Genomic DNA, 22,375 nt, shown 5'->3' with positions numbered 1-22,375 from the left:
GGTCTCTCCCAAACCATTCCTGCTCCAATTCCAGCCAGCCTGCCAGAAACCACCTGGCACACACAGTCTACACAGGGATTGCTCATAGACAAGGTCACTCCTTCAAGACCGGAAGAGGTAGCTGTGTCACCTAATTCATAGAAACAAACACAAAAAGTCAAACCAAATGAGGAAAGAAATACATTCCAAATGAAAGAACCCCACACAAAACCCCACACAAAAAAACTAATGAAACGAAGATAAGTAATTTACCTGATAAAGAATTCAAAGTAATGGTAATAAAGAAATTCACTGAACTCAGGAGAAGAATGGAAGAACAATGAGAACGTCAGCAAAGGGAAAATACTAAGAACGAACCAATCAGAGCTGAAGAATACAACTGAAATTAAAAAAAAAAAATACATTAGAAAGAATCAACAACAGATTACTTCATAAAGAGCAGATCAGCAATCTGAAAGACAGAAGAGTAGAAATTACCCAGTCAGGACAGCAAAAAGAAGTAAATATTTTAAATGAGGAGAGTTTAAGGGCCCTCCAGGTCAACATCAAGCACACTAATACTCATATTGTAGGGGTCCCAGAAGCGAACAAGAGAAAACTTCGCTAACCTGTGGGAGGAAACAGATATACAGGTTTGGGAAGCAGAGAGTCCTAAACAACATGAACCCAAAGAGGTCTACACCAAGACATTTTATAATAAAAATGGCAGAAGTTAAAAATAAAAAGAGAATCTTAAAGGCAACAACAGAAAACAACTTGTCATATACAAGGGAAACACCACAAGACTATCAGCTGATTTTTCAGTAGAAACTTTTCAGGCCAGAAGGGAGTGGCAGGATGTATTTAAAATGCTAAAAAGAAAAAGACTTATTACCAAGAATACTCTACCCAGCAAGGTTATCACAAGGAATTAGAGGAGAGTTTCCCAGAGAAGCAAAACCTAAAGACATTCATCACCACTAAACCAGCTTTACAAAAAAATGTTAAAGGGTCTTCTTTAAGCAGAAAGGAAAAAGCCATAACTAGAAATAGGAAAATACATAAAAGAAAAAAAAATCTCACTGGTAAAGGCAAATATATAAAAAAGGCAGTGGATCAGCCACTTAAAAAGCCAGTACGAAGGTTAAGAGATGAAAGTAGTAAAATCAACTATAACTACAATAAGTAGTTAGGAAATACACAAAATAAAAAGAAGTAAAATATGACGTCAAATACAAAATGTAGTGGGGGAGTAAAAATATAAGGCTTTTGGAATGTGTTAGAACATATACAACTATCAGCTTAAAATATACTGCTATGTATATAGGTAGATATATATGAACCTCATGGTAACCACAAACCAAAAGCCTATAATAGATACACAAAAAATAAAGAGAAAAGAACCCAAACATAACACTACAGAAAATCATCAAACCACAAGGGAAGACACCAAGAAAAGAAGAACAGAGAAGAACTACAATTTTTTAAAATGACTATAAGTATATACTTATCAATAATTATTTGTAAATGAACTAAATTCTCCAATCTGAAGACATATGGTGACTGAATGGATAAAAAAACAAGACCTATCTATATGCTGCCTACAAGAGATTCACTTCAGATAGAAAGACACACAGAGTGAAATGAAGGGATGAAAAAGGATATTCTATGCAAATGGAAACAAAAAGCAAGTTAGGATAGCAATACTCATATCAGACAAAACAGACTTTAAAACAAAGACTGTAACAAAAGACACAAAAGGTCATTACATGCTGATATAAAGGGTTCAATACAAGAAGAGGATATAACTTTCGTAAATATACAAGTATACGCACCCAACATAGGAGCATCTAAATATATAAAGGAAATATTAACAGACATAAAGAGACAAATTGACAGTAATACAATAATAGGAAAGGGGACTTAATACCCAACTTACACCAATGGATAGCTCATTCAGACAGAAAATCAGTAAGGAAATACAGCCCTTAAATAACATATTATATCAGATACATGCATATATAGAACATTTCATTCCAATACTATAGAACACACAATCTTTTCACATGCACATAGATCATTCTCTGGGATAGGTCATATTTGGCCACACAACAAGTCTTAATAAATTCAAGAATACTGAAATCATATCAAGCATCGTTTCTGACCACAATGGTATGAAACTAGAAATCAATTACAAGAAAAAACCAGAAGGAAAAAGTGAAGACTAAACAGCATGCTACTCTATAACCAATAGATTAAGAGTCTATTCATTTTAAAATAATAATTATTATAAAACAAGAATGCTATTACCCAAATCTGTTTATATATATATATATACACACACACACATATATATATACACATATATATATATACACACACATATATACACACACACACACACACACATATACATATATATATATATATATGGGGGACAAGAGAAAACTTCGCTAACCTGTGGGAGGAAACAGACATACAGGTTTGGGAAGCAGAGAGTCCTAAACAACATGAATCCAAAGAGGTCTACACCAAGACATTTTATAATAAAAATGGCAAAAGTTAAAAAGTGCTCCAGTACGCCCCCAACTCATGCCGACTCCAGCTCCAGCCATCCCACCAAGATGACCCCAACACAGAACATCCTGGGTCTCTCCCAAACCATGCCTGCTCCAATTACAGCCAGCCTGCCAGAAACCACCTGGCACACACATATATATATTATATATAGATATATATAATATATACATACATATATATTTATATATGAATTTTCATTCTTTTTCTCTGTATTAGACATAGATATAATTATGTACATATATACATATATACGTATACATATATAATTATTTTATACATGTCTACCTATACAGAGAAAAAGAATGAAAGTTTATCTTAGTGTGATAGAATTATGGGTCATTTTTTTCATTTTTTCCTTTGTGCTTTTCTAAATTTTCTATAATGAACACAAACTATAAGATACTGTTTGATACTGTAAAGAAAATAATTTTGTAACTATTCAGAAAATTAAATACTTTTACAAAGCTCATTACACACAGGTTTATGGGTTATAGAACTAAATAATCTAAGCTACTTACTTTGAGGAAGAATATTCTCGGTCATCCTTGATCCAGCAATAGGGGCAATAGTGTTACAGTAAATGTTGTTTTTCTTGCCTTCGAGTGCAAGAGTATTTGAAAGGCCCAAAAGACCCAGCTTTGCAGCACTGTAATTTGCCTGGCCAAAGTTGCCATATATTCCTGAAGCCGATGTAGTCATAATAATCCTAAAAGGAAAAATCAATTACCTCATTTTTTTTTTTGATTAAAGTTTATTGGGGTGACAATGGTTAGTAAAGTTACATAGGTTTCAAGTGTACAATTCTGTAATACATCATCTGTATATTACATTGTGTGTTCACCACCCAGAGTCAGTTCTCCTTCCATCACCATATATTTGATCCCTTTTACCCTCATCTACCATCCCCTCCCCATTTACCCTCTGGTAACAACTAAACTGTTGTCTGTGTCTCTCAGTTTTTGTTTCTTTATTTGTGTACATTCTTACACTTGAATTCATTTGGTTTTGACCAGAACCAAATGTTTGGTCTTGCTCCTTTGTTGCTTTCAGTTTTATCTTTACCATGTTTTGATAACGTTACAATTCTAAGCTTTCTTTTTTTCTTTTTTGGTACTATTACATCTCAAGAGACTCAAAAGTGACTCTGTATACTGTTGTCATTACGTTCTTACTGTCAAGATTCATATTGTCTAAAATAATATTAATAACAAAAGTAATTTCTCAAAATTCAACTACAAGATTTAACTGTTTTAAAAAGAATCACTGGGGTGGCCGAGTGGCTCAATTGGTTAGAGCGCAGTGCTCCTAATACCAAGGTCGCCAGTTCAATTCCCACATGGGCAAGTGAGCTACGCCCTCCACAACTAGATTGAAAACAACGACTTGACTTGGAGCTGATGAGTCCTTAAAAAACACACTGTTCCCCAATATTCCCCCATAGAAAATTAGAAAGAAAAAAAAAAAGAAGAAGAAGAAGAAGAAGAATCCCTGGTCAGAACCAAATGAGTTCAAGTGTAAGAATGTACATTCATTATCTACTGAAAACAAGGAATATTTATAAAAATCAAATAAACTGGCAATATAGAAGTTAAAATGTGGTAAGAAACATTAGATAAAGCGGGTCTAATTCTTTAGTCCTCATCACTTTGCCCCTCTCCCTTCCTCAATAATACGAAATGCCTCATATTAAAATAATGCCATCTCATAATCTGACCCAATCTCACTCACTTTACTTAGTACATCAAGTAAAATAAATCGTATCATTTGCTTTCAGAAGCTGCTAGGGTCAGGATAAATTACAAATCTCCAGTAAGAAGAGGTATCACAAACAATTCACTTCTAGTAAATGTGTGTAAACCCTAAGTTAACAGGAATGACCTTGACATCAGAGTGCATGGAGCCACTAACTAGCTCTGCCAGGCTGTCACTCACATAGATGCAACCATGAGAGTTCTCCAGTTCCTAAAAAGGTTGTAAAGACTAACTCATGTCTGACAAGTACCAGCTAGGAGGAAACAGCCTCTCATCCCTCCCCATTTGGTCACCGGATACACAAAATGATATTTTGGTTAAAGAATAAAGTATAGCTAAATCCTCAATGTATGTACTGGTAAAATATCAGAGAACGACAGGAAAATCATTAATAATGAAAAGTAGGAGGTGAAAAGGAATATAAAGGTGTCCAGCTCAGCTAATCTGTGACTAAATGACCAATTTAATGAGAGAGTATGTGTCAGAACTACATTTAAAAAGCCTACACATATATGAAGATGTTTTCCTCAATGTCAAAGCAATTATCATTCCCTGTACCCAAGAACCCACACACATCTCTAATCCCCCTTAAAAGCCACATGCAACTCTACCTTCCAAAATTCTGTTTCTTCATGTGATCCCATGCTGCCCGGGTCACTTGGAAGGAACCCCGCAAATGAACTCTATGGATTATATCTAAAACAAAAAATTATTTTTATTATATGTTTCATCAAAAATTCAACTAGGCATGTCTCAGAAACAACATTAAGCAATGATTTACTTATAAACAGATGTTAATTTTATACCCAGCATTCAAAATCATCTATTATCGCACTGCTCTCTGAGAAAATGTTTTTGCTTTTGTTCCAATTATGAAACCAATTAATAGTTCATACCCATTTTCTATATTATTTATAAAATTATTGAGATCCCTGTACATATTTTTAATTTATGCTTGCTTACATAAAAATTCACTAATACCCAAGAATTTTACATACATAATTGGGACTCGACACAAACGTTAGTTATAAACCAGTCATAAACCACAATTTATCAAGAAATGTTTACAAAACACTCAGTATCTCCCTACATTCCTGTTTTCCCCAGGGTTTATAAATGAGTTAGAGAGAATTGAGGAGCAGAGGGTAGAAAATGGGAGGACCAAGGAGGGAGGGAGAAAGGGAAGAAGAGAGACAAACCTATCTGTTTTCGGGATGTCAATCTAATAAACAGACAACCTGGGGAATGATTCAGGTAGACAAAATCCTCTAGACTGACTTTTTTTTAAATTCAATTTTCTTTATATTTGATTTAATTTTATTTTTTTAGTTATGTTTCTAACCATTTTTATTTATTTTTGTTTCAATCTGGGGCCTCAACAAATGTTTTTACATGTGTCTATTAGAATAATGTGAAAGTGAAAAACTTAAAAAAAAAAAAGGGTAGGCCAGTTGGTGGCTCAGGTGGTTGGAGGGCTGTGCTCCTAACACCGAGGTCACCGGTTCGATTCCCAGCTGTGAGCAGCCAACCAATGGCTGATGCCCAACTGCCTCAGCCCCGGGGAGTGCAAGGCTCATTAAAAAAATAAAAAAGCAAAGGATAGTTAGGAGTGGTGAGCTTAGGGTGAAAACAGAAAACATCCCAGCTCCACCAGAGCTCAAAGGAAAGCACCAACATATGCCCCCTTGTCCAACAAATCTTAGCTTTCTCAGTTTCTTTTTTATCCCAGTTGTTACAAGAGAAGAGGAAACTAAAAGCCCCTCTTTGCTCAACTCTAAAACACAAAGATATTGTGCTTCTTCCAAAAAAATTTCTGGCAATATTCTCCAGAAGCACACTCTATAAACAATGATATAATTCACCTCAGTTATCATGCCTGCCGTTGTCTCAGCCACCAGTGTTTGTTTTAGTTCTGATGGCCAATGAAAGGTAAGGGCAAAGAAGAGCAAATAGGAAAAAAAATTTTGTAACTGTGATTTGTTCATTATCTAAACTCAATCTTTCCAACATGGCATTCCTAATGGAAAAATTTCCTCCTTGTCAGAAGCTTCACAATTACAGCTAGGTTTTTCCCACCTAGTTCTAAGATCTCCATCATTTTAGTGCCCCACGCTCCCTTCCATATCCTGCTCTTGTTCTTGAAATAAGAATCACACAGCCAGATAAGCACGCTAAAGGCTGTTAGAAAGAGTTAATACTGCTAGAAAATGCTGACAACCTCTCAAGGAAAAAATGAGGGAAACAAATCAAAAGCCACAAAATCCTTCTGAATAACTTTTGCCAACTGATTAAAAAAATTTTTTATCAAATGTTAAAAAAATGGGCTATTTCCAACTATTCATCATTTTCAGTTATAAAGCTTATTCATCACTTACATTAACAGAGGAAAAAGTAGATAAAACCAAGTTTTTCCTTAAATGTATAAATTTATCAAATATTAAAAGGCTAAATAGATAGGTATGTTCCACAGAGACACATATTAAATACAACTTACCCCAGTCTTCATCACTTATTCTACTGAAGGAACGGTCTCTCAGAATCCTAGAAAATTGATATTATACCAATTAGAGTATACACGTTAAAAAAAAAAAAAGCAAGTTTGCGTGCACATTGCTTTATTAAAAATGAAAATAGAAATACTCACCCAGCATTGTTGATCACAATATCTGCAATATAAAAAGATCTAAGTCAGAAATATAAAAGCAACTATGTTAATTTGCATTTGCTTACAACTCACATTTCTTTCAAAAATGGTTTTTTTCCCCATGGAAAAGTACCAGGGGTGCCAAAAAAATGTATATGCATGACCTGTATTCATCTTTTATTATCGGTATATATTATTGCAATTTGAATACAGTTTTTTCCTTTTATAAAATGTGTATACATTTTTTTGGCACCCTCTGTATATACAACTGGTAAAAGTGCTTTCAGAACAAAATTTTATACCTATAGCGAAAAATAAAAAATATATGATTCACAAAACCACAGTATCATATTACATCAGTGCTTTGCTCTTAAACTTGCATATCTGAATTTTTCCACCTCTACCTTCTGCCATAATTCTATCAGCTTATTATTAATAGATTTAGCTATGGCACAACTCTTAGGTTCTTAGGATTCTGTGGTAACCACAAGCCACTACTCATTTAACCTCAAAATTCACTTGGAAAGTTAAAAACCTTAAAAGGTATTTTCTTGTCACTCAAAAGTCAAAAGCCCACAAAGAAAACCACTAGAGTTAAAAACTGATTCCTATCTTAACACATAATTGTACTCTCACTTTGAAAAGAGAAATGATTTTTTAAAGTTCAACCACCATCTTGTAGCCGTTTTCAACCTATGACTTCACGTCTCTGTGGTCTCTACCCTTCTGTCAGATGGTATGTGAACATGTCTCTTAAGACATAACTAAAAAAATATTATAAATATGGGGGTTAGCACATTCAAATTATAAAAATTAATGTTTTTCAGGTTGTACACATGTTGGGCTTATCTGCAGTAATGTTTCCCTCTAGAATTCAATAATTCTTTTTTAAAATAGTGTGGAATTAAACCAGGAAGATTATCTAGAGAAAAATGGACTAAACAACATATTGAAAATGCTTCTTTAAAATGAAGATTTTTATTACACAGTTGACCCTTGAACAACACAGGTTTGAACTGCCTGAGTCCATTTGTATGTGGATTTTTCCAGTAAATCCACTGGAAAAATTTTTGGAGATTTGCAACAATGTGAAAAACTCACAGACAAGTACTCGCGTAGCCTAGAAATAACAAAAAAATTATATGATGAATACATACAAAAAATATGCAGGCACTGATCTATTCAATCATTTACTACCATAAAATATATACAAATCCATTATGAAGTTAAAATTTATCAAAACTTATGCAAAAACACAGACCATACGTGGTGCCATTCAGTTGAGAGAAATGTAAACAAACGTAAAGATGCAGTATTAAATCACAACTGCATTAAATTAACTATAGTACATACTGTAATGACTCTGTAGCCACCTCCTGTCGCTAATGCAGTGAGCTCAAGGGCTGTAAGTATCCGCTTACAATACCATGTGATGCTAATAGCTCCCATCAGAAGTTCCTCTCTCCAGCCAATTGTGTATAGCAGTAAAAAGCGATCTCTTACGGCTTTCCTCTATTTTTCATTTTTTAGTGCAATACCGTGAACCTGAATAACAGCATGGGACCCATACAAAGTGCCACTAGTGATTCTGGAAGTTCTCCCAAGAAGCAGAGAAAAGTCATGACATTATTTTAAAAAGGTGAATTGCTTGACATGTACCATACATTGAGGGCTACAACTGTGGTTGCCTGCATTTCAAGATAAATGAACCCAGCATTAAGAACCACTGTAAAAGAAAGAAAACTCATGAAGCCATCACTGCAGCCACTTCAGCAGGCACAAAAATTTCACACTTTTTGCAAAATACGTTTTTTATCTTGTATTGAAAATGCAGCTTTGATGTGGGTCCAGGATTTCTGTAAGAAAGGCATGCCTATAGACTCTAGTATGAATCAAGAAAAAGTGACGTCATTAGATGACAACTTAAAGCACAAGAGAGATGAAGCATCTAAAGCTGGAGAATTCAATGCCAGCAAAAGATGGTGTGATCATTTTAGAAGTTAAGGTTTGGCTTAAAAAATGTCAAAGATACCAGAGAAACAGCTTCTGCTGACCAAGAGGCAGCAGATGAGTTCCCAGACACCTTTAAGAAAACCGCTCAAGAGAAAGGGTATCTAGCTGAACAGATTTTTAATGCAAATGAAAGTGCCCTATTCTGGGGAGAGGAAATAATGCCACAAAAGACGTTTATTATTAAGGAAGAGAAATGAGCACCAGATTTAAGGCCGGAAGAGATAAGCTAACTGTATTTTGTGCAAATGCAGTTGGGTTTCTGATCAGGACTTACCTATAAAGCTGCTAACCCCCAAGCCTTGAAGGAAAAAGACAAACACCAGCTGCCAGTTTTCAGTTGCACACCCAGGAGGCCTAGACAATGAGAACCCTCTTTCTGGATTGGTTTCATTGACACTTTGTCCCAGGAGTACCTTAATGTTCTTTGGTTTTGCACGACACCCCTGGCCACCCAGAACCACGGGAGTTCACCCCAAAGGCACTGAAGTGGTCTATCGCCCCCAAACACAATGTCTCTAATTCAGCCTTAATATGGAAGGTTCATTACACACAGGACTCTATGGAAAGGATTGTCGATGTTATAAAACAAAACCCAGACAGAGAGAACATCGTGGAAGTCTGGAAGGATGACACCACTGAAGATGCCATTGTTAAACAAAAAGCCGTGAAAGCCATCAAGCCCAAAATAGTCACCTCCTGCTGGAGAAAACTGTGTCCAGATTTTGGACGTGATGTCACAGGATTTACGACAGGACCAATCAAAGAGATTGTGCATATGGCAAAAGAGATGTGGGGGGAAGCGTTTCAAGGTATAGATCTTGGAGAAATTCAAGAGCTAATGGACACCACACCAGAGGAATTAACAGAAGATGACTGGTTTGGAGTGCCAGACAATGAGGAAGAAGATGTAGAAGAAGCAGGGCCAGAAACCAAACTGACATTAGACGATCTGGCAGGAGGGTTCTGATTACTCAAGACTGCTTTGACGACACGAACCCTTCCAGGATACGGGCTCTAGAACTAAAGCAAACAGTGGAAGAAGAACAGTACTGTATAGAAACATTTTTAGAGAAATGAAAATGCAAGAGAGTCAAAGAGAAATTAGGATGTATTTCCATAAAGTTACACCGAGCATGCCTGCCTCTCCTGCCTGCCCTTCCACTTCCCCCACCTCTTACACCTCTGCCATCCCTGAGACAGCAAGACCACCCCCCGCCCCTCAGCCTACTGAGCATGAAAGACAACAAGGATAAGGACCTTTATGGTGTTCTACTTCCACTGAATGGACAGTAATCATCATCACACCATACAATAAAGTGTCTTCGTGTAAAAATATAACAACTGTATGGTAAGAACTGCATGAGATGTTTTCGTGTCATCATCGCCTAAGGATTCATCATGTAGAACCTCGTGTGCAAGACTTCTACAGAAGTGGATATCCTGTGCTTCCATACACATAAGGCGAGTGATATTTAACATAAAATTAATGTGTTAGTTTCCTTACTGTTTTATGACTCTGCTTTCAAAGACTTATATTACGGTACAGTATGTCTCTCTCTCTCTCTCTCTCATAATTAGAGAAATTGAGAATCACCCTGTCATCAAAGGCAAGTGAATTTTTAAAAATGTAATGTTTCCAATACTGTATTATGAATATGACCCTCATACTGTATGCCATAAAAATTGTACAACAATCTATTCACTACTGTATAAGCTAGGCGACAATGAAGTAATCATTTTGATTACACTAGGCTACCATAAAGCAACCACACGGCTACGTCTTTGTTATCAAAGCATGAATCGTTATATCTGTAAACATGAATTTCTTTTTCACATTATCTTTTCATTTTGATGTGTGGTGTTCATAATATATATAACATTTACAGTGTTTTGTATCATGTAAGACGATATTGATGTAGATACTGACAATTCATCTTGTAAACCGACAGTACAAACTTACAATATCAATAAATATGGTACAATACTGTAAATGTATGTTCTCTCCCTTATAATCTTAATAACATTTGCTTTTCTCTAACTTACTTTACTGTAAAAATACAGTATATAATATACGTAATATACAAAACACATGTTAATCAACTATATATGTTATCAGTAAGGCTTCTAGTCAAAGGTGGGCTCTTGTAGTTAAGTTTTTGGGGAGTCAAAAGTTATAAATGGCAATAATATTCTAATAACTGTGTAATGTCAGGTGGGTAATAGACTTGTTAGTTTGTAAGGTACATAAATGTCTAGTCACTATGTTGTTTTGTACATCTGAAACTAACTTTTTAAAAAAGTTATACATGGATTTTCAACTGCATGGTGGGTTAGTGCCACATTTTTCAAGGGTCAACTATATATAATTCATCTTCATTAATTTGCAATACACTGAATTATTTTAATCCGAGTCATAATTATCCAAATGATTCCACTGGGTCCTCTATAAGACTAAAATACTGATTAATTTTTTTATTTTATAAACACATTTGAGATATAATTCAATTACTATAAAAAGGGAACTTAAAGAATACTTACACATTTTTTAAAAGTTCTTAAAGCGCAGAAAAATATAAAACAAACAACACATATATACAAGACAATTGCCACCTCAAGCGCTTTGTGGAATAATGTAGTGTATGTAAAGTAATCAATTTGTAGAACAAATCTAAAAATGTGATTATCAAGAAAGAGGAAGTTTTTAATAAACAAAAGTAAAACAAAACTATTTTACTAGGAAGGCAGCAGCTGCTCTGTTGGTAACATAAATGCAAAGAAACATCACCTATTCTTCCAAAAGCATCCAGTGCTGTCTTCACAAGCTTCTCTCCTGCTTCCACTGAATCTGAAGGAAAAGGAAATCAGTACAAAACTTCAGTTAAGATCTCTCACAAACGATTTCTAAATCCTGTGGATCAAAGGACGTAACAGATACTATTCACTCAACAGAACTCATTTTCAAGAAAAATACATCTATATTGCAGGCACACAGCTCCAAATATAAATGATCTAATGTTACAGAAGAAATTTAGCCCCTAAGATAATTCATTAACCTACAAAAAAGAAAAAAGAAAAAAAAAGTGGTAAATAAGAAGTATTTGGCAAATACAATCTGAAATAGCAGTGTCCAATACCATTTCTATGAAGACAGAAATATCCTATTTCTACATTAACGCTGTAGCCACCACATATGGCTACTGAGTGCTTGAAATGTGGCCAGTACGACAGACAAACTGAATATTTAATTTTATTTCATATATATTTAATATTAAAAAACCACATAGGCATTTCCCCATACAGGTACAAATCAGAATTTGGGAGGGAGAGAAGTGCGTGCATGTTAATTTGAAAAAGCATGTTCAATGCTGTATAACTACACATGGAAAATAAACCAACCGTTTTTGTAATACTAAGAAAAGTAAACTTCAACAGAAAAGTGTGGCTTTGTTATTTTCTGCCAATCAGCCCAGGGGAAGGGCTCTTATCCCAAGAGTTGTGTGTCCAATGGTCAGCTGTCAACGCAACATCACTCCTACCTCCTTCTTTATTCTGCGTAATCACAGGGGAGGAGCCAAGGAATACAGTCCCTTCCCTGGGGTCCATATAATCCTCAGTTAGTAGGGTTTCCAGGCAGGAATTCCCACCTGTTCTTAGGAATCTTTTTCGCCTTCCCGTTCCCAAATCCCAAGAAAAGTTGGTCGGGAAATTGGGAAAATCGGCTCCTTGAACCCAAGTGGTTGGTAGTATTGGCCGTCACTTTGTGGAAATGATTTATCGTGGAGAACAGAAAACTATCTCGGGATTCGGGAACAGGAAGGCGAAAAAAATTCCTGATAATGGGCGGGAATTCCCACCTGGAAACCCTATCAGTTAGATATGCCTGAAAGAGGTAATCACCCAATGCATGGAAAAGCAGATGACTGCAGATGCAGGCAATCTTATGAGAAGATGGAAGACTGATTGGCAGCACACCTAGGTGAGCTCTGAAGAACCACCTGCTGCAGGCTGAGCTCGTCATCACAGTTTCCCTGACATGCACTTACGCAGCCTTTCCAATGGTTACGCAAGCCTCTAATTCTCTGTATTAAAACCCTTCACCAATCTGCAATCTCATCAGCAGTGCACGAGGGTTCCCTTTTCTCCACAACCTCGCCAGCAGTTGTTGTTTGTTGATTTATTGCTGATAGCCATTCTGACTGGAGTGAGATGGTATCTCATTGTGGTTTTTATTTACATTTTTCTAACAATTAGTGAGGGTTGAACATTTTTTCATATGTCTATTTACCATCTGTATGTCTTCTTTAGAAAAATGTCTCTTCATGTCCACTGCCCATTTTTTAATTGGGTTGTTTGGTTTTTTGATGTTGAATTGAATGAGCTTTCTATAAATTTTGGACATTTACCCCTTATCAGATGTATCATTGACAAATATCTTCTCCCATTCAGTAGGATGTCTTTTTGTTTTATTGATGGTTTCTTTGCTGTAAAAAAACTTTTTAGTTTGATGTAATCCCATATGTTTATTTTTTCTCTTACTTCCCTTGCCTGAGGGGAAATATCAGTAAAAATATTACTCCGGGTAATGTCTGCAAATTTACTTCCTATATTTTCTTCTAGGAATTTTATGGTTTCAGATCTTACATTTAAGTCTTTAATCCATTTTGAATTTATTCTTGTATATGGTGTAAGGAGGGGGTCCAGCTTCATTTTTTTGCATGTGTCTGTCCAGGTTTCCCAGCACCATTTATTGAACAGACTGTCTTTACCCCAAAGTAAATTCTTGCTTCCATTGTCGTACATTAAATGACTATACAGGCATGGATTTATTTCTGGGCTCTCTATTCTGTTCCATTGATGTATGTACCTGGTTTTATGCCAGTACCATGCTGTTTTGATTACTAAAGTCTTATAGCATGATTTGATGTCAGGTATCGTGATACCTCCCACTTTGTTCTTATGTCTCAATATTGCCATGGGTACTCGGGGTCTTTTATGGTCCCATATAAATTTTAGGATTATATATTCTATTTCTGTGAAAAACGTTGTTGGTAGTTTGATAGGAATTGCATTGAATATGTATATTGCCTTAGGCAGTATGGACATTTTAACTATATTAATTCTTCCTATTCATGAGCACGGTATGTGTTTCCATTTATTTGTATCTTCTTTATTTCCTCTTTTCAATGTTTTATAATTTTCTGAGTACAGGTCTTTTACTTCTTTGGTTAAATTTATTCCTAAGTATTTTATAGTTTTTGAAGCAATTGTAAATGGGACTGTTTTCTTAATTTCTACTTCTGATAGTTTATTATTGGTGTATATAAATGCAACGATTTCTCAACATTAACTTGTATCTTGCTACTTTACTAAATTCATTTGCAACAATATGGATGGACCTACAGAACATTATGCTACGTGAAATAAGTCAGATGGAGAAAGACAAATACCACATGATCTCTCTTACATGTGGAATCTAAAGAACTGAATAAATGAGCAAGGTAATCAGAAATAGTCTCAGAGATGCAGAGGAAAAACTGAGGGTTGCTAAATAGGAGAGGGGATGGGGATAAGGGAGAAGAGGAGGGGATTAGAAAGCACAACCGGTAACTGCAAGATTGCCACGGGGATACGAAAGACAGTTTCAAGAATATAATAAATAACGTTGTAAAGATTTTATAGGGTATCTGATGGACACTTGTCTTATTAGGGTGAGGTGCCTGACCACTGCAGTGTACACCTGACGCTGAAGCTGAATAATAATGAATGTCAACTATAATTTAATATATATAGTCACAGATTTTGGAGTATAGCATTAGGAATAGAGTCAATGGAACTGTAATAGCAGTATATGATGTCAGAGGGGCAGTAGATTGTGGGGGGTATCATTTTGTAAGGGGTATGTCTAACTAGTACATTGTTTTATACACCTGAATAAAAAAGAAAAAAAAGAAAAAAAAAAAAAACCTTAACAATTGGAAAACCTAAAGGGGCTTCTGTTTTCCTGATCAAATCCTGATTGATACAGGCTACATATAAAAACTGGGGGGAGAAGGGAGGGCATGGAATTTTTATCTTTATAAAATAGGTTTTTAAAAACCCAAAAATTATTTTTAAAAAGCTGAAAACAATTTTCTAGATCCTTAATGTGGAATGAATATACTAAAATGTCTGCCTCATTATTCTCTTGAACACTCAAAACAAATCATACCCTATTTCCTTTCCTCTACAATTTCAAAACAAAGACACTGGTAATCTCATTTAATCCCTAGCCCATAAAAACAATCTAATTTGCAGAAAAGTCAGTAAGCATTGGCTTTTTAAAGTAAATCTATTCAAGAAGGAGCCTTAGAAATACTATTAGAATCAACATATCAAATGTAAAGGTTGTACTTGCTGTTTTTCTCATGACTTCATTTTAATGCCTAAATTTGACTCAAGTTTTTTTAAGATAAGAAAGTTACATATAGCAATGATTACTTGTGCAGAATGGAATATGGAGGCTAGGTATAGAAAGGGGGTATTTCACTTTTTAACAATATACTTTACGATTCTTTTTAAACAATTTTAAAAAGAAGAATTTAATGTCATTCTGTAGAAATACATAAGACCTTTCAACTAAAAGAGGTCTTTTAAGAACAAGAACATATTCATATACACATCTACAATGATTTACTGATTATACAATGTGCTCATTAATAAAAAATTAAATAAACAACAGAATAAAAGTTAGACTTGAGAAATAATCTACATCAAAAGTTTAAAAACTTCTCACATATAAAATATGTAGCCAAATAGCTTTGGCTGACTTAGGTAAAATCTAATTGCATAATTACACAGGAATGCTGAGATATTTGCTCAATGATTATTAATGTAAACAATAGCATTAGTTGAAGGAAAATTTTAAAAATAGTGCAGTTGTCTCAAATATCATACCATAGTTGGCCACTGCTTTTCCGCCTTTCCTTCTTATTTCTTCAACAACCTTATCAGCAGCTGAGGAACCTTTACCAAATCCCTTGAAGTCCCCTCCTAAATCATTCACTGTAATGCAAAAACGAACAAACATGAATTCATTTCTAGACATTCAACATGAGTTGAAATTATATTCTATTATTAGTGTATTTTTTTAGTCATCTGCCCAATTCCCTCCCAACCTACCCCCATCTTACTAAATGCAGCATGAGATATACATATTCAAAACATGCCTCTTTGCTTTAAATATGAAGAGCAAAACTATTTAAACAAAATTTTTAACTTTGAAATGTTGTTTTCTGTAAAGAAGAACATGATTCAACCCACTTTTAACAAAAAACAATGAAAAAACCTGAAGATTAAACACACAAGAAAACAGTATGGAGGTGCCTCAAAAAATTAAAAACAAACAAAAAGAATGAAAAACAGAATTGCCATATGATCCAGCAATCCCACTTCTGGGCATTTATTCAAAAGAATTGAAATCAGGATCTCAAAGAAATATTAGCACCCCAGTGTTCATTGCAGAACTACTCACAACAGCCAGGACATGTGTAGGAAAGATGTGGAGGAAAATTTGCCTTCATTGATTGGCTGATATTAAGTTTTGTCTATTAGTTTTTTTCTATTACTGGAAGTGAGGTGATGGCTAGCTTAGGGTTAAAAGAATTCTTGATCAGGGGTTGAGAGACTTCCCACTTTGGTCTCATCCTCCCGAGCAGGGGAGATATGAGATGAGGTTGCTTTTCCGTCTGTTTCGCCCGCATCAGCAGATGAAGTGAAGAAGTGAGTTATATCAGGAAGACGTGACAGACACGTTGCCAGGCTTTGAAAGACCTTGAGCCAATGGCCCCAAGCAGAAAGAGTAGATATTGCTTGTCCATATAAACTAGCCCTTCAGCCGGATAAGCAATGTTTTTATCATAACAAGTAACTGCCGAAACCTCCCGGAACTGGCCATTCCTGGAGGGGGAGGCAGGAACAAGAAGCTGGGCTCTAAGGTACATCTGAGAAAATATATAAAACAGACCTCAGTTGGCAGTGTCATTTGGGATTTTTGACATTCGTCCTTGGTGATTTATCATCATTCCAGCATTCTAGAGAACTAGCAAGCAGCAGTGGGAGATGTCTCTCTCAGCTTTTCCAGCCGCAGACCTGACAAGGTTTTGATTTCTGACTGTTCCAGTGCTGTTTTCCCCCAGTTTGGTGAGCTTCTCTGCTATATATATATTTTGTCTTAACCGCCTTTACCTTCTGTAATTGCCTTTCCTTTAATTGCCTTTGTATTTTGCTATTGCATATAGCTAAATAAATTAATCCCTCTCTAGCGTGTGCTCCTCCCCCTTCTTTTCCCCGCTCTTCATTACAATGTGAAACAACCGAAATGTACATGGAAGGATGAATGGCTAAAGAAAATGTGGTACCTACATACACTGGAATATTATTCAACCTTAAAAAAGAAATTCTGCAATATGCAACAACATGGGTAAACCTTGAAGATGTTATGGCAAATGAAATAACCCAGTCACTGAAGGCCAAATATTGCATGACTCCACTTACATGAAAGTATCTAAAATAGTCAAACTCATAAGATCAGGGAGTACAATGGTGGTTGCCAGAGACGGGGAGAAGGAAATGGGGAGTTGCGAATATATGGGCATGGTTTCAATCACGCCAAATGAATCAGTTCTGCAGATCTGCTGTACAACACAGTGCGTGCCGACAGTTAGTAATACTGGACTGTACATTATCCGTGAGGACTACGTTCCAAGACCCCCAGTGGATGCCCAAAACCGCAAAGAATATAGAACCCTGTTCCAAGTTGGCCCTTGGGACAACAGGGGTCTGAACTGTGCAGGTCCACTTATCCGCGGATTTTTTTCAATAAATACTGTTAATTGCCTTTTCTCTTCCTTATGATTTTCTTAGTAACATGCTTTCTCTAGCTTACTTTACTGTAAGAATACAGTATATAATACATATAACATACAAAATAAATGTTAATCAACTGCTTATGTTATTGGTAAGGCTTCCAGCCAACAGTAGGATATTACTAGGTAAGTTCTGGAGGAGTCAAAAGTTATATGTGGATTTTCAACTGTGTAGACACTGTAGAGGGTTGGTGCCCTTATAACCCCCACTTTGTTCAAGGGTCAACTGTGTGTGTATATATATATATGCCTATATTTTTTCCTATACTTACATACCTTTTCACTTAAAGGAAGTATTTTATGGCTTCCCTTTGGCATACCAGAATTGCCAGCATCACTAATGTTGTGCTTTGGGGCCGTTATTAAGTAAAATAAAGGTTACTTGAACATAAGCACTAGGATACCATGAGAGTCAATGTAATAACCCAAATGGCTACTAAATGACAGGGGCAGGCAGTGCATACACTGGACAAAGGGATGATTGACGGGGGACAGCACAAGATTTCGTCACCTCAGTATGGCACACAATCTAAAACTCATGAATTGTTTATTTCTGAAATTTTCCACTTAATACTTTCAGACTGTGGTGGACCACAGATAACTGAAACCACGGAAAGTGAAACCATGCATAAGAGGGGACTACTGTCCACTTAAAAATTTGTTAAGAGAATAGACCTCATATCAACTGTTCTTACTGCAATTAAAAAAAAAAGATTAAACATACAATGTGAAATAGCTTCTCCATGTTGAGAAAGCTTATGATTACAAGAATGGTGATAAAAAAACAAGCATGATATTAAACTATTAGAGAGGCACAACTGTAAATTTTCATAAAACATACTACTTCATGGTCTATGATGAAACAAATAAAACCTGTTAAAAGAAGTCAAAAATTACATACAGAACTGATATGTGTTCAGTCACTAACTTATTCCATGACGCCATCTTTATATGTTTAACAACTGACCACACCATATAGCATCTCCCTATATCCAATTATACAGATATAAACATTAATTGAACATTTACGATTTGCAGGAAAATCTGCAAAGGAACACATAGATGTACGAGAATGGTGCATCTTAAAGAGCTTATGATATATTGAAAGTTCAGTATGTGATGAATAAAATAATGCACAATAAGTTTTAGCATAAAGTATATAAAGGCCAACATAACTAAATAATAGGGACAAATAAAGTTAATTCACACAATAATTTAAGATAAAATTTATAAAATAACAAGCAAAAATGAATGAGAAGATACACAGATCAATGCCAAGTAACTTGAAAAACACTTGAGAAAGAGGGGGGCTCTGGGTGTAGGAAATCAGGGTGCAGCCAGACGGAGCTGGGTCGCGCAACCAGGTAATAATTTCAAGATGCAGGGTGTCACAGTTCAAACTCAGGTTCAACTGGTTTGATAACATTCAGCGGCGTAGAATTTGCTCTCTTCTTAAAAAACTTCCAATCCTGCATCAGCTCTGGAATGGACACAGCTTCTACTATTGCTTTGGGACTTGTGGAAACTCAGATTGAAGTGAGTAGTGAACACAGTATGGACAAGACAATGGTTGAATTTGTTATGATGGGTCGGGAACTGAACCATTATGCAAAGGCTGTGCATTCTGCATGCATCATGTAAAAGAAGAGTATCCAGAAAAAATACCAGATCTGGGCGGCCAGATGGTTCAGTTGGTTAGAGCAGGAGCTTTTAACAACAAGGTTGCCAGTTCAATTCCAGCATGAGATGGTGGCTGTGTCCCCTGCAACTAAAGGCTGAAAAGGACAACTGGACTTGGAGCTGAGCTGCACCCTCCACAACTAGATTGAAGGACAATGAACTGGAGCTGATGGGCCCTGGAGAAACACACTGTTCCCCAGTATTCCCCAATAAAAAAATAAATTAAAAAATCCAGATCTAAAATTATTAGTGGAGAAGAAATTTTTGGCTTTACAGAATAAAAATTCTGGTGCAGACTTTCAAAATAATGAAAAATTTCTACAGTTTAAACAACAGCTGAAAGAACTAAAGAAGCAATGTAGGTCAGTATGCTTTGCTTTGCTTTGGTTTTTTGAAATTAGGGAACTGACTTGATGAACAGTCCCAGAAAGTTGATTATATAAAGTTTGCTTATCTGCTTGTCTTGGAGAAAAAAGTGCGTGGGACAAAAATTAATTTGCATTGCAAAATGATCATTTCTGTAGGGTTATTGCATATATTTTTAGGAGTATACAAAAAAATTACTAAGTAAATGGCATGGTGGCATACACTAAAATTTATAGTCTCTTTTAATATTTCCAAATTGATATTACCACACCTGAAAAAAATTTTTATTCTTCTGAAGAATCGATCTCTTTTTGTTGGATTGGGATGAGGGTTGCACATGAGATTGGGTCGTAAAGGGGATAAAGGGAAGATACAGAGAAAAGTAAATGCCTACCTACATTTAAAATTAGCTAAATCAATGTGTTTTTACTTAAAATTTATTTTTTAAGGAAATAAGTTTTTCAAAATGTAGACTAGGATATATTTTTTCTAACAATATAGTCTTATCAGTCTTACTGCAAATGAAAAATGCTGTGAACACACAAAATAATAGAAAGATTTACATTATCCCTCAAGAGATAAAAATGTAGTAAGATTCAATATTAAAGTCCTATTAATTATTCATTTCTGTGTAATCATTCAAATGACATCAAACAACCAGTAACAAAATATCAAGATTTTAAGACATGCAGTCTTTTAAGACTCTTTTTAACCAACCAAGGTAAAATTCAAAAGCAAATTGGCAAATGCAGTATTTAAGTACTGTTCAGTTGTGCAATGAAACATCACCCCCAAGTGGAAATCGTTCAAAGTGCAAACAAACAGGTAAGCATTGAAGCTGGGATAAGGAATTGATTGGGTCAATAATGTGCAGTGAAACAGTATCAGAATAGATGTATTTAAAACAAGTCTCTAAATTAATACTGACCCCATTCATTCACCCCACTATCACCAGAGCTAAATTACAGGGATTACAACCTCAACTAGAAAAGCACTGGTTACATGCTGAAAGGTTTAGATTGCAACAATGTTAAAAGATTTTGCAATTGTATACAAAGTGGAAAGTATTCATACTTATGGTATTCGACACTGTTACTGCTTAAATGTATGTCTAAAATTTTAATAATACTATGTATTTTTTAAATACCATCACCACCTTACACTGCTGCATTTGAGCTCCACACAGCTTTTTAGGAGCTTGACATGAACAGTTTGTTCCTATTTTCACAGATGAGGAAAGTCTGGGAAAGGGTAGGTAGCTTGCCCCAGGCCCCAAACCGCAAAATCCACACTAGAACCTGGACCTACAACAATGCCATTCTGCTCCTCTAATGCTAAAGCAAGTTTCTTTTATCCTAAAAAGAACATAACTATTTCCATAAATCAACAACAAAAATCACATTTGTTTGATGAGGATATAGAGGAAACGACAAAACAGCCACCCCACTCAAACAAATAACTTTAAAATAGGTAGTAAAAATGGTAAGATGATGTTACTTCAACACAAGAGTCTTTTCAGCTGAACCCATTAAAATATCCCAAAATGTGATATATTTGTAAAGCCTTCATTTATATTTCTTATTGTTTTGCTGGTTGAAATCACATTTTATTTAGGGTGTTTATCTTACAGTTTTTTAAGTGTCCCGTATTTATAAAAGATTTTTATTGTCATATGTGTTGCAAATCATAAATTCCTTTATTGAAATGTTGAGAGAGAAAGAGGTAATATCTGAGCATTAATATTCCTTGATGAGTTCAGTGTTTTGTTATGTAAACCACATTGAGATATCTGGATTTATCTTCAGTAATCCTATTTGATGTACAGATCTTTGCTCTCAGAAGCTGGTTTTCTTATTCTTTCTCCCTGTCCTTCATCCCAGCTTTCTATGACAACTGGCTCCAAAGACTATAGCAGGAAATAGGCTTTGGGTCTCCAGGTGTCGGGCTGCTAAATAAACTGAGGGAATATATATCTCACTTTTAGTTGGCACAGAAAACAAATGCAGCTCAAACGGGCCATCATCTTCCTCAAACTGTCCCACCTTCTCAGCACCACTTCTCTGCTGGGTGAGATATCTCCCAGGCACTCTCCTTTCTTCCATTTCTGAACAGCACATGTCACTGAGTCATAAGGCCTTGTCAACAATTTCATTACGGTTCTTCAAATGTTTGTTGTGTTCCCACTCTAGATCCAGCACTGTGCTCGGTGCTATGGGCTCTTAGGGTTGACAGTTTGTTCGCTGAGGAGTTTCCAGTTCTTTTGAGGAACCGGTTATTGCCATGTCTTTCCTATTCTAGCATTTCATGCCCAGGTTACTGCAGTTGCCTCACAGGTCGTCTTCTGCCTCCCATCGTAACTTCTCCAGGCTGGCAGCGGCCTGCTGCTAGAGTTCTGGCCCTACAGCAGCCTTTCTACTACGTCATTCCCTAGCTCTAAATCAGCAGTGGAATCCTATTA

The 22,375-nt window shown here is 35.7% G+C and overlaps 2 protein-coding genes across 2 annotated transcripts in view; one reads left to right on the top strand and one right to left on the bottom strand.

The window, feature by feature from the left end:
• Positions 1–22,375, bottom strand: part of HSD17B4 (hydroxysteroid 17-beta dehydrogenase 4) — an 88,025-nt gene that overhangs the window by 54,504 nt on the left and 11,146 nt on the right. Inside the window, exons 3-8 of the mRNA XM_033110552.1 lie at positions 15,902–16,009; positions 11,754–11,813; positions 6,956–6,977; positions 6,806–6,852; positions 4,923–5,007; positions 3,078–3,265 (exon numbers count right to left, since the gene is read on the bottom strand). Of these exons, the coding sequence (XP_032966443.1) occupies positions 3,078–3,265; positions 4,923–5,007; positions 6,806–6,852; positions 6,956–6,977; positions 11,754–11,813; positions 15,902–16,009 (510 nt within the window). The remainder of the gene's footprint in view (positions 1–3,077; positions 3,266–4,922; positions 5,008–6,805; positions 6,853–6,955; positions 6,978–11,753; positions 11,814–15,901; positions 16,010–22,375) is intronic.
• LOC117025071 (E3 SUMO-protein ligase NSE2-like) lies at positions 17,546–19,965 on the top strand. Its single transcript, XM_033110836.1, is given in 4 exon segments — positions 17,546–17,798; positions 19,256–19,495; positions 19,498–19,545; positions 19,787–19,965. Coding segments are annotated over 4 exon segments (720 nt in total).

Source organism: Rhinolophus ferrumequinum, chromosome 7 (genome assembly GCF_004115265.2).
Source record: "Rhinolophus ferrumequinum isolate MPI-CBG mRhiFer1 chromosome 7, mRhiFer1_v1.p, whole genome shotgun sequence".
In the NCBI taxonomy this organism is placed as follows: Eukaryota; Metazoa; Chordata; class Mammalia; order Chiroptera; family Rhinolophidae; genus Rhinolophus; species Rhinolophus ferrumequinum.
This window is presented reverse-complemented; position numbering and strand designations above follow the sequence as displayed.